Source organism: Oratosquilla oratoria, chromosome 41 (assembly GCF_046742065.1).
Source record: "Oratosquilla oratoria isolate Oo_2021 chromosome 41, ASM4674206v1, whole genome shotgun sequence".
Lineage (NCBI taxonomy): Eukaryota > Metazoa > Arthropoda > Malacostraca > Stomatopoda > Squillidae > Oratosquilla > Oratosquilla oratoria.
In genome coordinates this window covers 8,234,445-8,256,820 of record NC_134817.1, presented here as the reverse complement: position 1 = coordinate 8,256,820, position 22,376 = coordinate 8,234,445, and the positions used below count along the sequence as shown (strand labels likewise).

General features: G+C 40.5%; 1 protein-coding gene across 3 annotated transcripts in view; it reads right to left on the bottom strand.

Annotated features, from left to right (window-relative positions):
* Positions 1 to 4,316: 4,316 nt before the first annotated feature.
* The window catches only part of Mfe2 (peroxisomal Multifunctional enzyme type 2), a 36,331-nt gene continuing 18,271 nt past the window's right edge, over positions 4,317 to 22,376 (bottom strand). For all 3 annotated transcript variants that reach the window (XM_076177936.1, XM_076177938.1, XM_076177937.1), the window contains exons 11-16: positions 22,230 to 22,353; positions 12,542 to 12,714; positions 10,771 to 10,947; positions 9,018 to 9,135; positions 7,386 to 7,574; positions 4,317 to 4,600 (exon numbers count right to left, since the gene is read on the bottom strand). In XM_076177936.1, the coding sequence (XP_076034051.1) occupies positions 4,377 to 4,600; positions 7,386 to 7,574; positions 9,018 to 9,135; positions 10,771 to 10,947; positions 12,542 to 12,714; positions 22,230 to 22,353 (1,005 nt within the window). In that variant the 3' untranslated portion in view covers positions 4,317 to 4,376. The remainder of the gene's footprint in view (positions 4,601 to 7,385; positions 7,575 to 9,017; positions 9,136 to 10,770; positions 10,948 to 12,541; positions 12,715 to 22,229; positions 22,354 to 22,376) is intronic.

The following is a 22,376-nucleotide window of genomic DNA, read 5'->3' as shown; positions in this document are numbered from 1 at the left end:
CACATACTGGACGTCCTTGAAACAAATTTAAGATGGGCAAAAGTCTACAGTTGTGTTTAAAAAACTACTTGATTTAGAAGGGGGGCCTCAGGGATTCATTTAGCTCGTGACTGTCGACAGTCCACCATAACAAACGTCAGCTCAATGATCAGTTTTCAAACTGTAATAAGCAATACAGTAGCTGAAATTATATTAGATTTGCAAAAATAATGCTAACTATTTTGTTCCTTCGGTTTCACTTGTATATTTTTTCTATTAATATACTATCATTTTAGGATCTGTTAAATCTAGTTACCCTTGTCGCACTTCCAAAATAAACATCTTATGTCGACAACATACTTTTAGGAAATGCTATTGCTCATGTATTTTTATTTCTGATTCGACAAAGTAAAATATGGCTAAAACGAGTAACAGCTCACCTTCAATATAATTTTTTTTTCCATTCTCGAAGCTCATATAACTTTCGATTCCTTTAACCATATCATATAGTAAAGGAGGTATGGAAGGCAGATGTGGAGGGAGTGAACATGAGGGGACATCCTAGGATGAGATGGATGGATGGGGTGAAGGGGGCTTTGGGGAAGAGGGGAATGTCTGTTGAGGAAGGACGGGAGAGGACAGAAGACAGGGGTGAATGGAGAATGGTTGTTTATGGAAGATGTTGTGATGCATGAAGTGGAATGGACGGGGGGATGGGGGGTGAGGTAGTATGTGTGAACAAAATTTTGACGCAGCCCGAAGGGATTTCTCCCCGTCCTCTCCTTTTATGCAATGGGGGGGACGGAGAGGGGGGGTCGCCGATTTAATGAAGCGGGCTTGCTGTGGATGTGCTGTCTTGCGACACTGCTTCTGACTCAGGGCAGTGGACAGGGTGCAGGGATGACCCGTCATCTAGGAGGTGCTAAGATAAGAGGGAGGGTGGAGGGGTGTGGAGTGTTTTCAGGGATGGAATGGGTGGGAATGATTTTATGCCTTTTCCTTTTTGGCTACCTCCCTAGTAAGGGGGAAAAAGCCTTGGTATATGTATGTAATGTATATATATATATATATATATATATATATATATATAAAAACATTATTGGGGCCAGAACTGTTCCTTGTGGAACTCCACTAATCATTTCATCCCAATTACAGTGTTTGTCTCTTATCACCACTCTCATTTTTCTTTCATGCAAGAAGTCTTCCATCCACTTCAGCAGTTTGCCCTGTATTCCTCCTGCAGTTTCTAATTTCCTTAGCAATTTCTTATGTGGCACCTTATCAATTTTTTTTTCAGGTCTAGAAATGCACAATCACCCCACCCATCTCTTTCTTGTATTACATCCATTAGCCTTGAATAGAAACACATTAAGTTTGTGACGCATGATCGTCCTTGTCTAAACCCAAATTGCCTTGGATTTAGTACGTTGTCTTTTCCAAATGCCTTACCCATCTAATTATGATAATTCTTTCACAAAATTTAGCCATCGTACCTGTAAGAGAGACCGGTCTATAATTAGTAGGGTCTTCCTTGTTTCCACTTTTATATATTGGTCCTATATTTGCTCTTTTCCAATCTTCTGGAACTTTTCCTTTTTTCAATGAACTGCTTATTAGACTATCTATTTTGTCTGTTAGTTCATTTCTGCATTCTCTCAAAATCCAGTTTGCCATTTCATCTGGTCCATGCGATTTTCTAACATCGAGATTACTCAAGTGATTCATAATTTCATTCCTTGTTACTTCTATCTCTTTCATAGGGGGGGAGGTTCTCCTCCCACTCGACATCTCTAAGTTGTGTGTTCTCCCTCGTAAACACAGATCTAAAATGCTTGTTCATTTCTGCCATTTCTATTTCCTCTGTGTATTCAACTCCTCCTTGTCGTAGTTTCTCTAATTCTTGTTTGTTTTTCAGTTTGTTGTTTATAAATCTGTAAAATATTTTTGGTTGATATTTACATTTTTCTATGACATCTTTTTCCTATTTTCTCTTTTCTTCTCTGCACACTTGTACATATTCATTTCTATAACTAGTATATATTTTCCATTTTTCAGGCCTTTTATCTTTTTTTCCATTTTATCCAAGCTTTATCCCTTTTGTCTTTTAACTCCCTACATCTTTTGTTGTACCAACACTTTATATATCCCTTTTCTTGATTTTGCATTGGAATATACTTTTCCACTCCTTTATAAATTTTTTTTCAAAATATTCCATTTCTCTTCTACTGTTGTTTCCTCCTTGTGTAACCTTTCCCAGACTGCTTTTTGAAAGAATTCTCTTATTTTATCAATTTTTTCCATACATCTTTCCTTTCTATATTGTTCATTTTTTCCATGTATTTTTCTTCATTTAGTTCCAGCTCAACCATTACATGGTCACTTTTACTTAGTGGTGTCTTATATTCAATCTTGTCCACTATTTCGGGTTCTGATATGATTATTAGTTCCAGTCTCGATATTAATCCTCATTTCTATACCTAGTATTCTCTTGTATCAATTGCGTCATTGTATGTTCTATAATCATATCAAGTAGTACATTTCCCCATAGGTCGTCTCCACCCTTCATAGTCATCTCTTCCTAGCATATTTCTTTACAATTAAAGTCACCCATTATAACTATTCTTCCTCCATCTTCTATTATCTAATTTAGTGTTATCCTTGTGTCTTCAAACATATTTTTGTGCTCTTTCTCTTCCCATGAAGCCGTTTTAGGAGGCATATAATTTACTACAAACTTCCTGTTCTTCCCATCCCTGTCCTCCACTTCCATCATAATCATCTCTATTCTTTCCATATGCGACATTCCTCACATTTACATCCTTCTTAGTCAGGAACATTAACTCCACCCCCTTGTTTTATCTGTTTCTAATCCAATAATTGTATACACCATGTCCTACACTGTTGGGTGGTATTGGACCTTTCAATTTTGTCTCTACAATTCCCATTATGTCCGGTTCTTTTTCCTTCAGGTAATCATTCAGTTCATTCAAGCCTGTTATTAAGCCATCTATATTTGTGAAAGACAATTTTAGTTTTCTGCTACTTCCATCGTGTTTTCTGTTTCCCTTCCGTTTTTCTCTGCTATGAACCATTTCCTCACTTTTATATCCACTACTCTCCAATAGAATTTCTCTTTATCTGACTCTGTTATTTTCTCGTTTTTTTCCTTAGCTTCTAGTCTTTTTGTTTTCTTATCTTCTCTTTCCTCTTCATTCATTTCTCTTTTTATCCATACCTGTTTATACTGATTACGTTTTGCTAGTTTCCCTGTTTTTGCTAAGATATTCTCTGCTGTCGTTAGGGACCTGAATTTAACCATAAGTGGTCCGGTCTTATCTGTACTGTATTTCCCTATTCTATATATTTCTTCAATTTCTTTCCCTGTTTCTTGTTCATCCTCTTGAACTACTTCTAATATCTTGTTTACCTTTTCCTTCTCTTTTACTCTTGTAGTCCTATTTGGATTATGCTTCTCTTCCATCCCTGATATAATTATACTTTTCTTTTTGTCCGCCAAGTCTCTTACTATATTTTCCTTCTCTCTCATCACTTTAATAACTGTGTCCTTAATTTCTTTCATCTGCTGTGTCACTATATCTCTAAATACAATTTTGTTGTTCTCTTGGACTTTTCTCCAACCCTGTACTTCATTTATTTTAACCATCTCCAGCCCCCTGCCATGTACACACTGAACAGCCATGGTGACATGACACATCCCTAATGTAGCCCCAACTTCGCCTCAAACCATTTACTCTATTTCCAATTCTAACACAGGCTCTATTACTCTTGTCAGCCCTTGATATTTTCCCTCCAATCCCATACAGTATACCAGCAATACCTCCCACAATGCCCTTCTGTCCACCCTGTCATAAGCCTTTTCCAAGCTCATAAAGGACCAAAAAATATCCTTACCTTTTGCTAGTTTTCTCACATATCTGCCTTATCACAAAACTTTTATCCATGCAATCCCTACCTTTCCTAAACCCACTGTTCCTCACCATTTACTACCTCTGTTCCTCTCCTAATCCTCTCAATTAAAACCTTCCCAACTACACTTAACAAACAGATCCCTCTGAAACTACTGCACTCACATTTGTCCCCTTTTCCTTTGTAAAGCAGAGCTATGCAGGACCTCCTCCAGTCCTCAGGCACTCTACTCTCCTTTAGACATACATTAAACAACCTCACTAGCCAGTCTATTATTACTGTACCTCCCTTCTTCCGACACTCCTCATGGCAGGTGCCTTACCTGCTCTCATCATTATGAAAGCTACCATTGTCTTCATTTGTATAGACAAATATGAAATATACAAAGGAGAAGGATTGTAAAATCCAAATAATGAACATTCATTTTATTTCTCCCTAAAAACAAACTAATAATATTTAACAATAGTTCTTTACATCTTTGAATGGGGTTTCAGTAAAACTTGCAGTTTCTGGGTCAACATAATATTTCCAGTAACTTTAAGTTTCCCTGACATGAAGGCTTTTTGTGCATTTAATTTCCCATTGACCATATCAACCATGTCAGAATCCTCCAAAGTTAGAGACACATCAGCCTTTGCTCCATTTTTGGGAGAGCCTTCATATATGGCCCCTGGGGAATTCTTCAAGTCCACAGCTGAAAAAGAAACATTAAATGAAGGAATAATTACTCAAACATTATACATATAAATGGTACATATACATACATACATATACCAAGGCTTTTTCCCCCTTACAAGGGGGGTAGCCAAAAAGAAAAAGGCATAAAATCATTCCCACCCATTCCATCCCTGAATACACTCCACACCCCTCCACCCTCCCTCTTATACATATACCAAAGGGTTTTTTCCCCCTTACACAGGAGGTAGCCAAAAGACAAAGGCATAGAAACCACTCCCACCCATTCCATCCCCTACATAATCTACTCCCCTCTACCCTCTTCCCTCCCTCTTATATTGGTACCTCCTGGATGACGGGTCTACCTGCATCTTTCCCCTTATCCTCTACCTGACTCACCTCCCACCTTCTTCTCTTAACTTCCAAAAATTTTTTCTACAAAGTTTTCTATTATAGTGCAATACCATTTTACATCCGTTCCTCTATTTTACATTTTGTTTCTTTTCTTTTTTCCTTGTACCTTTTACATGATTATCAAGATATACTTTGCAACCAATCCCTAAATGCTCGCTTCTTCTTTTCTATTACCATCTTCACTTCATCATCCCACCACTCATTACTTTCCCTTCTATTTCCTCCCATCCTCCCCATTCCACATAACCTCTTTGCACATCTTGTCACTCCCTCCTTGAAACAAACCCATTCCTCTTTCACTCCCACCTCTCCTCTTTCACCACCTCCCGCACTTCTCTCAGCTTCTGCTCCTTTTCCTTCTCATTCATATTGTTTACTCTAAGCATCTCTCTACCTTCTGCCCTTCTCCTCTTCTCCACCTATCCTCCACTCTTAACATACATTCCGACAAAAAATTATGACATTCCCCTACTCTCTCCCTTATGAACATGAACATACAGAACTCTTCCTATCCTTCCTTTGGATACCACTACATAGTCCATTAATGTAATCAACTTTCCATCCACCACCCTTTCTTAGGTGTACTTATGTTTGACTCTCTTCTTAAACATTGTGTTTGCTATTTTTTCTAACATCAACTCTCCACTATCATTTTTACCTGGTATTACAAAATTCCCTACTAAATCTATTGGCTTATCTCCTACTTTTGCACTGAGATCTCCCAATACTACTATAATGACATTCCTCCCAAAATTCTCGAAGCACTAATTTTAATCTATAAATCCTCTTCACTTTTCTCATTACCCGGTCCATATATGCATACAAAAACCTACAATCATCCCAGTTTCAACTTCACCCACACTAACCTTGAAGATACTTCACTCCACCACATGCTTTCCTATATCATCACTTACCAGAAGAGCTACTCCTTTACTCCCTTGGTCCCCTCCTTACTCTTGACACTCCCCCACCAGAGGTGGGGAACCTGCGGCCTTCCGGGCCATCAAGTGCGGCCTTCTGCGGCCTTTGATATACATATTATTTTTTAAAAGACCTTGAATATTTTTTAAGTCTGAAATCATTATACACCTGAAACTTATAATATACACCACACACATAGACGAAAGCAAAGTTAACCGTGTTAACCGTGGGTAGAAAATAATTTGAAAATTTTATACATATGTTTATTTTCAATTTTTTTTTGTTTTTTAATTGAATTTTTAGGGAGGGAGGTGGAAAACTTACACCGTCCCCTAAAAAGGGATAAAATAATTGAAAAAAGAAAAAAGAATAATAATTTGTTCAGTGTGGCCTCTATGTGGGACGATGAATTGTAAGGTGGCCTTCATGCACAAAAAGGTTCCCCACCCCTGGTCTAAACACTAACGCATCCATCTTCCTTCTCACAAATATACTACCTATCTCTTTCCTTTTCTCTCCTCCTGTGTAACAACCATGCACATTCCATGACCCAGATTTTAGGGTTCTGATCAGAATTCTCCTTCCAGACACTCTTGTGCCTCATTTCTATACCTAGTATTCTCTTGCATCCATTGCGTCATTGTATCCCATCACTCCGTCCCACTTTGTCACCTTCTATGACTCGTATGGGAATCACGGTGGCAGAATTCTTTCCTCTCCTTACCACAGGGACCACAAGGGAAAAGAAAATAGAGAAGACAGGGAAAAATCCCTTCAGACGGCATCAAAATATCATCCCTACACCTCCACTTCCTGGGAAGCAAAGAGGATAGCAGATAAAATCTGGGCTAGAAGAATGACAGAAAATTTTGAAAATAATAAAAGATCTGGAAGGAAGTTCAAAGAATGAGTCAGGTAGAGAACTGGTTAAAGAAGTTCCAAGAGAATAGCATTAGCACAAAAAGTACCATTATTACTCTAGTAGAGATTCTACTCTAAAAGAAACAAACGTGTGGCTCTAGTCCACAGGGGCACTACAAAACATTCCCCAAAACATTGGTTGCATGCTACTATGCAATCAATACTGCACAATAACATGCAGTCAAAACCACAGAAACAAACTGCACCAGATGGAACCATCACACAGAAAAAACCAAACACCTCATCTCCCACTGCCCCACCCTCACCACACCCAGGTAACAAAACAATATTTCTTCCTTGAGTGAATTATGGACCAATCAGGTGGCTGTTGCTGAGAACCATTTCTGTGAGAGATTTCTGGGGTAATAGATTGACTGGGCCTTTAAATGATACCCCACTGATCATGATATGACCTCAAGGGGCACACAACAATTGAGATTTGGGATCCACTACTCTAAAACATGAATCAAAAGTATATATTTCATTGAGTACTCTTGCATAATAGTATACTATAAACCCTAGCACATGAACAAAGACACAAAACTTACTCCACTGTGTTGCTGGCTTCTTGTCCACTAAGATGTTCCACAAAAATATGGCGCCAACTTTCTTGACAATATCTGGAGATGCTGAGACACCCTCAGACATTTTCATGAACACTTCTGAGCTACCCAAAGTGGATGGAGAGGAGGAAATATTTCCATTTTCCTTATTCATATGTATATCAACATATCCACCTGAAAATTAAGTATTTGAATTATACATCATTTATCTGAGCCTTACATGTGACATACAACATTTAGAAGAACCCAGTAAGATTAAATATGGTGTTATGAGCAACAAAACTCATCTATATAGCAAAATCCTTTCATCCTTATAAGGGAGATAGCCAGCCAAGGCATGCATTCACTCCCATCCATTCCACTTTCACCCACCACCCTTGTTTCCCTCTCATCTTAGCTCCTCATGGATGAAGGGTTATCCCTGTCTCCTGCCCACTACCTGGGTCAGAGGCAATGCAAGAAGACACAGTACATCCACAGCAGGGCCATTTCATTTACACAGTGACCCTTCCTCTTTGTCCCCTCATACAGAAAATATGAGGGAGATGGACAGGGGATTGGAGATAGTTAGAGAGAAAGGAGGGAAGTGGGAAGTGAGCCAGTTGTTGTTTGTGGTTGATACTGTGCTTGTGGTAGAGCCAGAGGGATTAAGGCAGTTAGTGATGGAATTTGGGACAGTATGCAACAGGAGAAAATTGAAAGTAAATGTGGGGAAATATAAGGCAATGAGATGTATAAGAGGAGAGAGTGGCAGTAAATCAGAAGTATTAGAGGAGAGAGACTGGAGGAAAAGGATAGTTTTAAGTATTTGAGAGTGCATGTGGCAGAAAATGGAGGACTGAGGGGTGGAGGTAAACTGTAGAATGAGGGAAGCAAATAAACGTCTTTGGGGATTGAAAAGTATTATGAGAAATAGGCATCGATGCAAAGAGAAGAATATAATGAAGGGGTGCTTGTCCCTATGCCACTGTTTAGGGTGGAGACTTTTAACTTAAAGGGAGACAGAAAAGTGAAATTCAAGTAAGTTTGAGTTGAAGTATTTGAAAAGTATGGTAGGGGTCATGCATATGGATAGGATGAGAAATGAGGTGTGTAGGGCAGGGGTGGAAAGGGGTGATGGGTTATTGTGATGGTTTGGGCACATGGAAAGAATGAGTGAGGAAAGATTAGCAAAAAATGGTATGGAAGGCAGAGGTGGAAGGAGTGAACTTGTGGGAAAGACTGAGAATGACAAGGATGGATGGGGTAAAGAGGGTTTTGAATAAAAGGGTAATGTCTGTTGAACAGAGAAGGGAAAAAGCAAGATATATATAAATAGATGCCATCTGCAGGCATTTCTCGTCTTCTCCGTTTTCACATGAGAGGACGCAGAGGAAGGGTTGCCATTTAAATGAAGTGACTGGCCCTACTATGGATGTACTGTGTCTTGCTGCACTGCTTATGACCCAGGCAGTGGGCAGGAGACAGGGATAACCTTTCATTGACAAGGTGCTAAGATAAAAGGAAAACAAATGGGTGACAGATGGGAGTGGAGTGGGTGTGTGCCTTGGTTGGCTACCTCCCTTATACAGGGAAAGAATCCTTTGGTATATAGATCTCCTTTCATTTTTAACCTACCAGAAAGCACTGATTGGCCAGTTTCTGTGGTAATACACCTGAAGAACACTCTTCCTCCTTCCTTCCACATTTCTGTCACTAAGGTCTGACCAGGAATTACTGGCTTGACAAATCGAGCCTGGAATATATAGTATTGATTAAATATTTTCATTTCTTCAAGATATTTGGTCCATTGATCTTTCACAATCCTTTCACATTTCATTATTGTGATGGTCAGTGATACCAGCCTATAATTTAGTGTGTATGTGTGTGCATTTAATTAATTGCAGTATAAAAGAAGGGAGTAATGCTCATTGGGTCCTATCTCCTACTCTCCAACTTATCATACTTAGCCTCAAATACATGTACAGTTCCAACTTAATCTATATCCATGATTTCCAATTATCATATCTAGATCTTAATTTGTGTATTGTTCTAGCTTGGGCTATATCACATTCTATGCTATTCCAAGTATTTATGCATCTATACTGAAAACTGTATTTCTTCACATTCTTTGGATATGTAGTCTTCTTTTTTTAATTTGTCCCCATGACCTCTTAATCTGACACAACCCCAAGGTTTCTTCCCATCTTCTCTTTTTCTGCATGAGGGGCGATCTCCAATACGAAGTGGCCTTGCTGTGGATGTGTTGTGTCTTGTGACACTGTTTCTGTCATCCAGGAGGAGCCAAGATAAGAGGGAGGGAGGGGGGTGAATGGGAGTAGAGTATGTGGGGATGGAATGGGTGGGAGTGGATTTTATGCCTTTGTTTTTTGGCTACCTCCCTTGTAAGGGGAAAAAAGCCTTTGGTATATGTATGTAAGACCTCTTAAAGCCTTCACTTCCTTATCAAGAGATCTCTTCTGTCAATACAATCTGTCCCCTTTAGTGACCTGAATAATCATATCACCTCTTTCTCTTCAATCTTTCAAAGTTGGTAGACCCAGTTCTTTTAGTCTTTGCTCATATGGTTTATCTACCAGCCTGGGGACCAGTTTAGTAGTTGCCCTTTGTATTCTCTCAATCTTGTTTATATCCTTTACTCTGTGTGGGGGCCATACCACTCACTAGTCTTGGATGGATCAGGGTGTTGATGATTTTTTCCATCATCTCTTCATCCATATAGTGAAAAGCCATGTATTTATCTAATTGTAGTATACAGGAAAGGAACAATGATCAATGGCTCCTATCTCCTACACTCATTTTTTTTTAGACCTAGCCTCAAATCTATGTACAATTCCAACTTATTTTATATTCTTGATTTTCAATTATCATATCAAAATTTGAATTCCTGTATTGTTCCAACTTGGGCTACATCTTCTCAGTTATTCCAAATATTTATATATCTATACAGAAAACTATTTCTTCACATCCATTAGACACACACATGCACACACAAGTAAGCCAAAAAAAATTTTTTCCTTTACAATGGGGTGGCCATGTCAAAACATAAATTCATACTATAAACAAATAAAACCCATTCATTCATCCCTCCCATCTCATCCCTTCTGTGTCGAAGGATTGCTTTGTACCCCACTACACTGCTTAGGACAAAAGTACTACAGAAAGGTTCCGGAAAGTCCAACAGCAAGAGCTGGTTTACCCCCACCACTTCCCTTTCTCATCTTCTTCTATAACCTTGAAATGGCCGTAAATATCATCCTAAAATCAATAAAATCTTATCAAGAGAAACAACAAATGAAGAAATTGTTATATCATCTGTTCTTATTACTGATAGGTATGAAAAAATAAATATCGATATGCGAAGACTTACCTTTATGGCTTTGAATCTATTGATGTCACCATCACAATATGTATTTACAATAGTACGTGCAGCAATGCCATAAGAACAAAGACCATGGAGAATGGGCTGAGGGAAACCACCCATAGCAGCAAAGCCTGGGTCAATATGAAGAGGATTTAAGTCTCCACTCAGTCGGTACAAGGCTGCCTGGAGAAAAAGTTAATAAAATTAACAAATAAACAAATGAATAGACCAATAAATAAATAAATACTGAAATAAATATTGTCTTTCAGGATTAAAGTGTTATGAGAAAAAGGCAACTGGGAATGGATGCAAATATGAGATTGCATGAACGGGTTATTGTGCTGATGGCACTGTACAGGGCAAAGACTTGGAATCTAAGAGAAGCTGAGAGGAAAAGTTTAAATGTGTTTGAGATGAAATGTCTGAGAAGTATGGTAGGTTGGACAGAGTGAGAAACAAGGAAGTGAGGAGGACAGCGGGAGTGGAAAAGGAGATGGCAGATAGGGCTGATAAAAGATTATTGGGATGGTTTAGATAGATGGAAAGAATGAGTGTTGAAATATTGGTAAAAGAGGTGTGGAAGGCAGAGGCGGAGGGAGTGAACTTGAAGGGACAACTGAGGACAAGATGGATGGATGGGGTGAAAGGGGGCGTTGAGCAAAGAGGGGAATGTCTGTTAAGCAAGGCAGGGAGAAGGCAGGAGACAGGGATGAGTTAAAAATGACGATGTATGGATGACACTGTCATGCAAAGAAGGGAGAGATGGTTGGGGGTAGGGGGTTGTTTATGTGTGAATGATATTTTAATGCAGCCCAACAAGATTTCTCCCTGTCTTCTCTTTTCTGCATGAGGGGATGGAAAGGGGGGGACTGGTTGTTGATTTAGTGAAGCAGTCTTGCTGTGGATCTACTGTCTTGCTGCACTGTGTCTGACCCAGGGTTGTTGAAAGATGCAGGGATGACCTGTCATCCATGAAGAGCCAAGATGGGAGGGGTGGAAAGGGTGGAAGGGAGAGAAATGGGTAGGAATAGGAGTGTACCTCTGACTTGGCTACCCCCCTTGTAAGGGGGAAGCTCTTGGTATATAGATAGAAATGATTTGGGTATATGGAAAGAATGAGTGAAGAAAAGGGGAACCATTCTTGAGTGGGAAAGAAGGGAAGAAGTTGGTGTGAATGGAGAATGATTATACATACATACATACATATACCAAAGGCTTTTTCCCCCTACACGGGGGGGTAGCCAAAGAGAAAAAAAGCATAGAAACCAATCCCACTCATTCCATCCCCTACATACTCCCCTCCCCTCCACCCTCCCTCTTATCTTGGCACCTCCTGGATGACGGGTCATCCCTGCATCCTGTCCACTGCCCTGGGTCAAAAGCAGTGTCACACAACACAGCAAGGCCGCTTCATGATTGTGAATGGACTATAAATTAATGTGGCCTGAAGGGTTTTCTCCTTGTCTTCTCTATTTTCACATGTGGTGATGAGGAGGGAGGGTTGCTGTGTAAATGAAGTAGTGTAATCCTGCTATGGATGTACCAGGTCTTGCTGCATTGCCTCTGGCCCAGGCAATGGGCAGGAGACAGGAATGATCCACAATGGTCATCCACAAAGAGCTAAAATAAAAAGGAAATATATGGATGATAGATGGGAGTGGGATTGGTGGAGGTGGTGTGTACAGTGGCTGGCTACCTCCCTTGTAAGGGGGAATAAGCTTTTCAGTAAACAGAAAAATTATTTTGACACCAAACTCCTCATGCATGTCCTCCTTACCTGGTCCACACAGGTGTTGAACTCTTTCTTGGCATCAGGTGCTCTGCTTGGAGGATCCAGAAGTGGCACAACCTTACTGCTGGTGCGAGGTCCTCCAAATTTACCTTCTCCTACGATGAAAAGACTCCACTGGGATTTGGCCACTACTTCTCCTTGCTCATCTTTGGTCAACACTAGAAGCAAATAAAAAGTTTTATATTAAATAACATAACATGTCTGATTTATTAGCAGTGGAAGGCGACCACATTTTTTAAATACGGGAATACCTCACTATACAACAGAGTTGTATAGTGAAAGGTCGTAATGCAAAAATTCGTATACTGAGGTGGGTTTTACATGTAAATAAGGGGGTTGTGGTCATGGACCCTGTCAACACCTCAATTTTTGCCTCCTGGGGATTTCACATACACCCAACATTTGTTTTACGTACTTTATAGCACTCGGTCGTATAGTGAGGTATTCCTGTACTTTATTTAGTCTGTGATGAGGTTCATAAAACTGAACAAGTACTGGTATTATGTTATTGCATAAAATGAAAACTGTATTTATGTAGCAAAGACATTACCCCCCTTCTTGTGACAGTTTGTCCCCCAACACTTTCTGGGGGTTGTCTCACAAATTAGACACTGCCACACCTGGGCCATTGTACACAATTATGCACGTCAACAACACAACATATACTCTATGATGGATTTATGGGAAAACCCTACTCCAGCCAAGGTGGTAGTTCCTCAGGGAGACAGGGATGCTCAGCTAGACAGTCTTGAGAATGTCATCATCATCTTCATCTTGGCCCTAAGGCAGTGTTTCTCAACCTTGGGTGTTGAAATCAATTATAGGGGGTGCTGGGAAGTGATGTACACAAAAATCACATTGATATATGTATCACTGATTACCTAGTTGTGCATATTTGACTTTTTCCCATGCTACTTTATTTTTCTAAGGTGTTCTTATTTCTTGTACAAACAATATCATCAATTTGTTTCAGTTCTAAGGAATCAAGAAAATAAATCATCAAGCAGTACACTTCACTTTCTTTTATCCTTCTAATAACAAAATAGGGGTGCTGGACTGCTTAGACATGATAACAGGGGGTGCTATGGTCGGAAAAGGTTGGGAAACGCTGCCCTAAGGAATGAAGGGTCACCCTAACCCTTACTACATCATCTGGGTCAAAAGTGGTGCAGTGAGGCACAACACTTCCACAACAAAGCCTGGGAGCCAGAGCTTGTTTCCATGCCATTGTTTCACCATATGAGAACTCCCTTTTTATCCATTCATCTATGCTTTGAGAGGTTTTGAGAGGGAGGGGGGGGGGGGTTATGCATGAATGATATTTTGATGCAGCCCAAAGGGATTTCTCACCATCTTCTCTTTTCTGCATTTGGGGATGAACATAGAGGGGGGAGGGGAGTCACTGATTAAATGAAATGGCCTTGCTGTGGATGTGCTGTGTCTTGCTGCATTGCCTCTGAGCCAAGGCAGTGGGCGGGATACAGGGATGATTCATCATCCACTAGGAGCTAAGATGAGAGGGAGGAAAGTGTGGTGGATGCGAGTGGAATGGGTAGGAATGAAACGGGTGGGAGTGGGTGCGTGCATTTTGATTTGGTTACCCCCCTTACAAGGAGGAAAAAGCCCTTGGTATATAGATCTAGGCTTTGTACTGGGGTACTGATTGCATGTTATTACTAGGGAGTGTTAATTACATAGTAGCATGCAGCCAGTGCTTTTGGGACTGTTTTGGGGCACCCCTACAGACTAGAGCCAAATATCATTTGAGTATTATCTCTTCTTCTAGAGCAGGTGTTCCTAAAGTAGTGCCTCAAATCCTCCAGGGGGTATCAAACTCAGTTCTTGGGGGTATCGAAAAAAGATATTCTGAAAAATATAGTGTTGTGGAACATAATGTAATGAGAAAAATAATCTGATATTGAATTGTTTTGTGTATTAAGAGTTGTATTTCATTCATTTATTTACTCAGTATAAAGAAGAAGAAGAAGAAGAAGAAGAAGAAAAAAGTCCATACAATTCAGATGTTTGTTTATAGCCGTCATGTTTGCTCCTTTGTACTGAATATTAAAAGCTAAGATGGAGGGTGGAGGGGAGTGGGAGTGGATGGGAGTGGATGGGAGTGGAGTGTATTTAGGGATAGAATGGGTGGGAATGATTTTATGTCTTTTTCTTTTTGGCTACCTCCCTTGTAGGTAGGAAAAAGCCTTGGTATATGTATGTATGTAAAATTTTGGAGTAACAGGCTGATATTGGAGAAGAGATATCAGGTTGATTTGGAGTTGAACTTTGGGGTATTGGGACTGAAAAACTTTAGGAACCGCTATCCTAGTGGGACGATGCTACTTTTGTGCTATGACTATCCTCTTCATTATGCTGTTACCTTCAGACTGTCCTTTACATTTCTTTGAGCATACCATGTGGTCAATACCCCAGTATGGTGTAAAAATAGCAATATCACAAACCTAATAAGCAACTGAACAGAAAGACAATAGGGTAAACTAACCAGCGAGTAAAACTGATCATGACAAAATGTAGAGCTGTAAAAAACACCAAAAATTCAAAAGTAACCCTCACCCCACCCATGCAGCAGCCGGTGAAACTCGCAGCAAAACACCATCACCAAAACAGATGTGACATCATCAAAAAGCCCTTTCCCAAAACGAGCTTCAAATCCATAACACCAGAAAATAGAAAAATAATTTAAAAAATATGGAAAGGGGCTTAAAGAGGCACTCCCATGCCAAAGGCTCACACAAGATCACAAACATCCACCTCAAATACCTTAGCCAAACAGCCATATATACCTTAGTTGACATTTTCAATTACAGTGAGTCCTCCTTATACATACATACATATACCAAGGCTTTTTCCCCCTTACAAGGGAGGTAGCCAAAAAGGAAAAGGCATAAAATCATTCCCACCCATTCCATCCCTGAATACACTCCACACCCCTCCACCCTCCCTCTTATCTTAGCACCTCCTGGATGACGGGTCATCCCTGCACCTTGTTCACTGCCCTGGGTCAGAAGCAGTAATTCTTTATTCGGTAAATTCACAGTTATGGTATTTGGCAATTACTACCCTCGAATCTATTTACGGTAAGAAAAATTCACAGATACGGTATCCACTAGATATTTTGAAGAGGAAAGAGCAGGGAGAAGGTACGTCTGCCATATCCTATTATTACATGTTATAATGGATTCGGTATACGGTAATTTCAATTTGCGGTAAGGTTTTCAGGAATGCATATGTACCGTATAACGAGGACTTACTGTACTGGTTACACAACAAAATCCCAAGCATCTGGAGAAGAACTCAAATAACCATTACCTTGAAACCCAACCACCAGAAAAACCTTGCATCATACAGACCAAACTCACTACTATCCATATTATCCAAACTATTGGAAAAGTTGATAGCAAAAAGAATCAAATCAGACATACTTATCTCTAAACCAACATGGATTCAATGAAGGCCACTCTATCAGCAATCTGCTCACAAACATCACATAAGTGCTGGAAAGATTCAATAAAAAAGCTCCACCAGAAAGAAAAGTTGTCATACATACAAACAAGGCTTTTGAGAAGGTCCCTAGACATATACCATAAAAAAGAAAATAATAAATAAATAAATAAATAAATAAATAGATAAATAATTGACAGATAATGGAAACAAGATTTTAACCAATTTCATAGCAACAAGACAGTCTAGAGTAGCCCAAAACAACCAAAACTTAGAAACAAAGAGGCTATACAATGGAATCCATCAGAGTGCACTAGTTTCACCATTACAATCTATTTATGTGATCTCCCAACCCTTGAACCATCAATAAACACCAATGTTCTCTCATATGCAGATGACCTGACAATAATAACATACATATACCAAAGGTTCTTTTCCCCTATCAAGGGAGATAGCCGAAAAACAACGGCATAAAATCCATTCCCACATTCTCCGCTCCCATTCACCCCACTCCCTCCCTCTTATCTTGGCACCTCCTGGATGATGGGTCATCCCTGTATCTCACCCACTGCCTTGGGTCAGAAGCAGTGTTGCAAGACATAGCATATTCACAGTAAGGCCACTTCATTAAATTGGAGATCCCCCCCTCTCTCCATCCCCTCATGCAGAAAAAGAGAAGATGGGGAGAAGTCCCTTCGGGCTGCGTCAAATTATTTTTCAACACATACTCCCACACACCCCATCCCCCAACCACTCCCTTTCATACATCACAATATCATCCATATACAACTATTCTCCATTCACCCCTATCTTCTGTCCTCTCCCATCTTTCCTCAACACACATTCCCCTCTTTCCCAATGCCTCTTTTACCCCATCCATCCATCACATCCTTGGTTGACTCCTCATGTTCACTCCTTCCACACCTCTTTTACTAATCTTTCTTCACTCATTCTCTCCATGTTTCCAAACCATCCCAATGCTCTCTCATCAACCCTATCTCCCAACTCCCTATTCATCCCCACTCTTCTCCTTACCTCCTCGTTTCTCACTCTATCCAGCCTAGTAACCCCTATCATACTTCTCAGACACCTCATCTCAAACACATTCAAACTCCTCCTATCTTCCTCTTTTATGCTCCATGTTTCTGCCCCATACAGTGGTGTTGGCACAATTACTCCTTCATACAATCTCCTCTTAGCATCCATTCTCATATGTCTATTTCACATTACACTTTTTAATCCCCAATGGAGAAGTGCCTGTATAGTTCCTCTTTACAAGGGAAAAGGGGACAAGTGTGAATGTAGTAGTTTCAGAGGAATTAGCCTGTTAAGTGTAGTAGGGAAGGCTTATGGGAGGATCTTGATTGAGAGGATGAGGAAAGGAACAGAAGGAGTAATTGGTGAGGAACAGTGTGGATTTAGGACAGGTAGAGGTTGTGTAGATCAGATCTTTGTGGTAAGACAGATATGTGAGAAAGCTATAGGAAAGGGGAAGGATGTTTTTTGGGCTTTTATGGATCTGGAAAAGGCTTATGATAGGGTAGACAGAAAGGCACTGTGGGAGGTTATACAGATTTATGGGATAGGAGGAAAGCTTTTGGGAGCTGTCAAGAGTTTTTATGAGAGTAGTAGAGCTTGTGTCAGGATTAGAAATGGAGAGAGTAAGTGGTTTGACGTAAAGGTGGGACTTTGTCAGGGATGTGTCATGTTGCCCAGGCTGTTCAACTTATACATGGATGGGATGGTGCGAGAGGTGAATGCTAGGGTAGTGGGTCAGGGATTGGAGATGGTTAAAGAAAATGGAGAAAAGTGGGAGGTGAGCCAGCTGTTGTTTGCGGACGACACTGCGCTTGTGGCAGGGTCGGAGGAGGGATTGAGGAAGTTGGTGGCAGAGTTTGGGAGAGTATGTGATAGAAGAAAGCTAAAGATAAATGTGGGTAAAAGTAAGGTGATGAGATGTACTAGGGGTGAAAGTGGCAGTAGACTGGAAGTGAACATTAAGGGAGAGCGACTGGAGGAAGTGGATAGTTTTAGATACTTGGGTGCAAGTGTAGCAGGAAAAGGTGGAGTGAAGGTGGAGGTAGAATGTAGATTGAGAGAAGCGAGTAAATGCCTTGGTGGATTAAAGAGTGTAATGAGGAATAGACATTTAGGAATGGATGCGAAGAGGAGACTGTATGAAGGAGTGATTGTGCCAACAGCACTGTATGGGGCAGAAACGTGGAACATAAGAGAAGAAGAGAGAAGGAGTTTGAATGTGTTTGAGATGATGTGTCTGAGAAGTATGGTGGGGGTTACTAGGCTAGATAGAGTGAGAAATGAGGAGGTGAGGAGGAGAACAGGGGTGAAAAAGGAGCTGGGAGATAGGGTTGATGAAAGAATATTAGGATGGTTTGGACACATGGAAAGAATGAGTGAAGAAAGACTAGTAAAAGAGGTATGGAAGGCAGATGTGGAGGGAGTGAACATGAGGGGACGTCCTAGGATGAGGTGGATGGATGGGGTGAAGGGGGCTTTGGGGAAGAGGGGAATGTCTGTTGAGGAAGGAAGGGAGAGGACGGAAGACAGAGGTGAGTGGAAAATGGTTGTATATGGATGATGATGTGATTGCATGAGGAGGAATGGGCGGGGTGGGGTGGGGGTGAGGTAGTATGTGTGAGCAAATTTTGACGCAGCCCGAAGGGATTTCTCCCCGTCCTCTCCTTATATGCAAGGGGGGGGGTGTCGCCGATTAAATGAAGCGGCCTTGCTGTGGATGTGCTGTGTCTTGCGACACTGCTTCTGACCCAGGGCGGTGGGCAGGGTGCAGGGATGACCCGTCATCCAGGAGGTGCTCAGATGAGAGGGAGGGTGGGAGGGGTGTGGAGTGTATTTAGGGATGAAATGGGTGGGAGTGTTTTTATGCCTTTCCCTTTTTGGCTACCTCCCTTGAAAGGGGGAAAAGGCCTTGGTATATGTATGTATGTAATCCCCAAGGCATTTACTTGCTTCTCTCAATCTACATTTTACCTCCACCTCCACTCCTTTTCCTGCCACATTTGCACCCAAGTATCTAAAGCTCTCCAATTCCTCCAGTTGCTCTCCCTTAATGCTCACTTCCAGTCTGCTGCCACTTTCTCCCCTTGTACATCTTATCACTTTGCTTTTACCCACATTTATCTTCAACTTCCTTCTTTCACACACCTTCCCAAACTCTGTCACTAACTTCTTCAATCCCTCCTTTGATCCTGCCACAAGCACAGTGATGTCAATAAACAACAACTGTTTTATCTCCCATTTTCCTCCATTTCCTTTAACCATCTCTAATCCCCGACCCATTACCCTTGCATTTACCTCTTGCACCACCCCATCCATGTATAATTTGAACAGCAAAGGCAACATAACATGTCCCTGGCATGTTCATTTTCTGTCATTTGGCTGAGGGGAGCCATATTGGATTTTGTGGTGTGGTTCTGTGAACAGACACCAGGTGGCAGTGTTGTTGAGCTGCTATGTGGAATGCTAGGTCCTCAGTGTAAAGGATGAGGTGACTGGAGCAGGGTTGAAAAAATACAAAAAATACTTACTGGAGCTAATACATATATATATATATTAGAATTAAATGGCCAAATTCCTCCATCAAAAAAGAACCCTTTATGTTGATTAACCTATTTATAGAATATAGCACTATATATCTATATACTGAAGGCTTCTTCCCCCTTATAAAGGACGTAGTCAAGTCAGAGGCATGTACCCACTCCCATCCACCACTCTTGTTTCCCTCTCCTCGTGGATAAAGGATCATCCCTGTCTCCTGCCCACTGCCCAAGTCAGAGGCAATGCAGAAAGACGCAGTACATCCACAGCAAGGCAGCTTCAATTAATTGGCAACCCCTCTCTCTGTCCCCTCATGCAGAAAATAGAGAAGACAGGAAGAAATCCCTTTGGGCTGCATCAAAATATCATCCATACACAACCGCCCCCCTCCCACTCCTTCTTTTCCTTGCACAACATAGAAAATGGAGAAGACGGAGAAAATCCCTGCATGCTGCATCCACACGCAACCATTCTCCATTCACCTCTATCCCCTGCCTTCTCCTCTCCTTGCTCAACAGACATTCCCCTTTTGCACAAAGATGTTGCAAGAAATGCCTGTAGATTGAGTGTCAATGATTCAATCTATGCTTGCATTTAACTAGTTGTACTATACGTGAAGGGGAGCTATGCTCGTGATGACTCGTTTTTGTATCTTGCAAGATCAAGTTTGTTCTTAAATTCTTGTATTGTGTTTGCACACACTATTTCTTTATCCAATTTGTTCCATATATCTATCACTCTGTGTGGGAAGCTGTTCTTTTTCAGGTCTCTTCTGTAGTTGCCCTTTTCGAGTTTCATTCCATGTCCTCTTGTTTTTCCTCTGTCCCACTTTATAAGTCCTCTCTATCAAGGCATTCTTTTCCTTTCATAATTCTGTAGATGGTCAGTAGGTCCCCTTGTTCTCTTCATTGTTCCAGGGTTGGCAATTCCAGTTTGGACAGTATTTGTTCATATGTCAGGTTTGAAAGTGCTGGGACCAACTTTGTCGTTGCTCTTTGTATTCTTTCTAATTTTCTTATATTCTTTTTTGTACTGGGTGACCATATCAGAGCTGAATATTCCAGTTTTGGCCTTATTAGTGTTAGTGATATCTTCTTGATCATTTCCTTATCCAGGTATTTAAAGGCCACCTTTATTGATCTCAACAAATTGTATGTTTCTCCAACTATTCTATTTCTATGTTTATCTGGCGACATGTCTTTGGTGATGATTACTCCTAGGTCCCTTTCAGAATTTACTTTCTTTACTTCTTTTCCATCAATTTTATACTGTCCTGTTATTCTCTTCTTGCTTTTTCCAAATTCAATTATACTGCACTTCTTGATGTTGAATTCTAACTCCTATCTTTTGCTCCACTCTGAGACTTTGTTCAGATCCCTCTGCAATGAGTCACAGTCTATTTCGGAGTTTATTCTCTTTAATAATTTTGCGTTATCCGCAAAGCAGTTCATGTAACTTTCAATGCCTTTGTCCATGTCATTTACATATATAGCAAGCATTATCAGAGCTAGTACTGATCCCTGTGGGACGCCACTACTCATTTCTTCCTATTTTGAATATTTGTCTCTGAGCACCACTCTCATTTTTCTTCCATGTAGGAAGTCCTCCATCCAATTCAATAATTTTCCATGTATGCCTCCTATTGTTTCCAGTTTATATAGTAATTTTCTGTGTGGTACCTTATCAAATGCCTTTTGTAAGTCCAGGAATGCACAGTCTGCCCAGCCATCCCTTTCTTGCAATATATCTATCAATCTTGAATAGAAACAAATTAAAGTAGTGGTACATGATCTTGTCTGAATCCAAATTGCCTCACACGCATATGCATTAACTACTTGATGTCAGATCCTGGGAGTAGCAATTGACCACATATTGTCTGATGTGACTTGTGGTCAGTTTGGTTTGGCCTCAGAAATCAACTGCTAAGCCACCTGCATCCTGATTAGGAAGTCAGCCATATAATGGTACCAAACAATGGCTGCTAGCATAATTTCATTACTTCTTAGATTCAAAGATGTATAAATAGGTAAAGTAAATACTGAGTGTCCATACTCAGTTCCATAACATAAATAGATGTAAATAAACAGACAGAAGATGTCAGAATAATATGTTGCTAGCAACCACCACCATTTGAATTCTAAGTTGTAAAAAACATTGTTGGCCACTGCCACCATTTTCTTTGTCACCTCTATTGATGGAAAGCACCAGTCATGGAGGCGACACAGTAAAGACCAGAAGCCACAGATAGTTTATCTCCAATGTCTCCAACCAAAGTAAAACAACAAAAGTCTATAAAGCCCCTTTCACCCCATCCATCCATCTCATCCTTGGTTGTCCCCTCAAGTTCACTCCATCCATCATCTACCTTCGACACCTCTTTTGCTAATCTTTCTTCACTCATTCTTTCCATGAGTCCAAACCATCCCAATAAGCTCTATCTGCTATCTCCTTTTCCACCCCCCTCTCCTCCTCATATATCACAATTAGGGAAATACAAGAGTGTGTACAATAATATTACACCAGTGTTATTCCATTTATCATATGGTAGAAAATTTTCCACACATTACAAGCTACAATTCAAAAAACACACATAGAGAAAGTATCTGACACAGTACCAAAAATTGAGAATACTTACTTTCAACAATAACTACAGCACCAGAGCCTTTATCCAACACATCAACAACTTCTGCTACTGTCGATAGGGTTCCAGACACTGGCAATGGTTTTAGTAGCTCTATATACTGTTCTCCATGAAGAAGCTGTGGGTATATGGTATTATGTT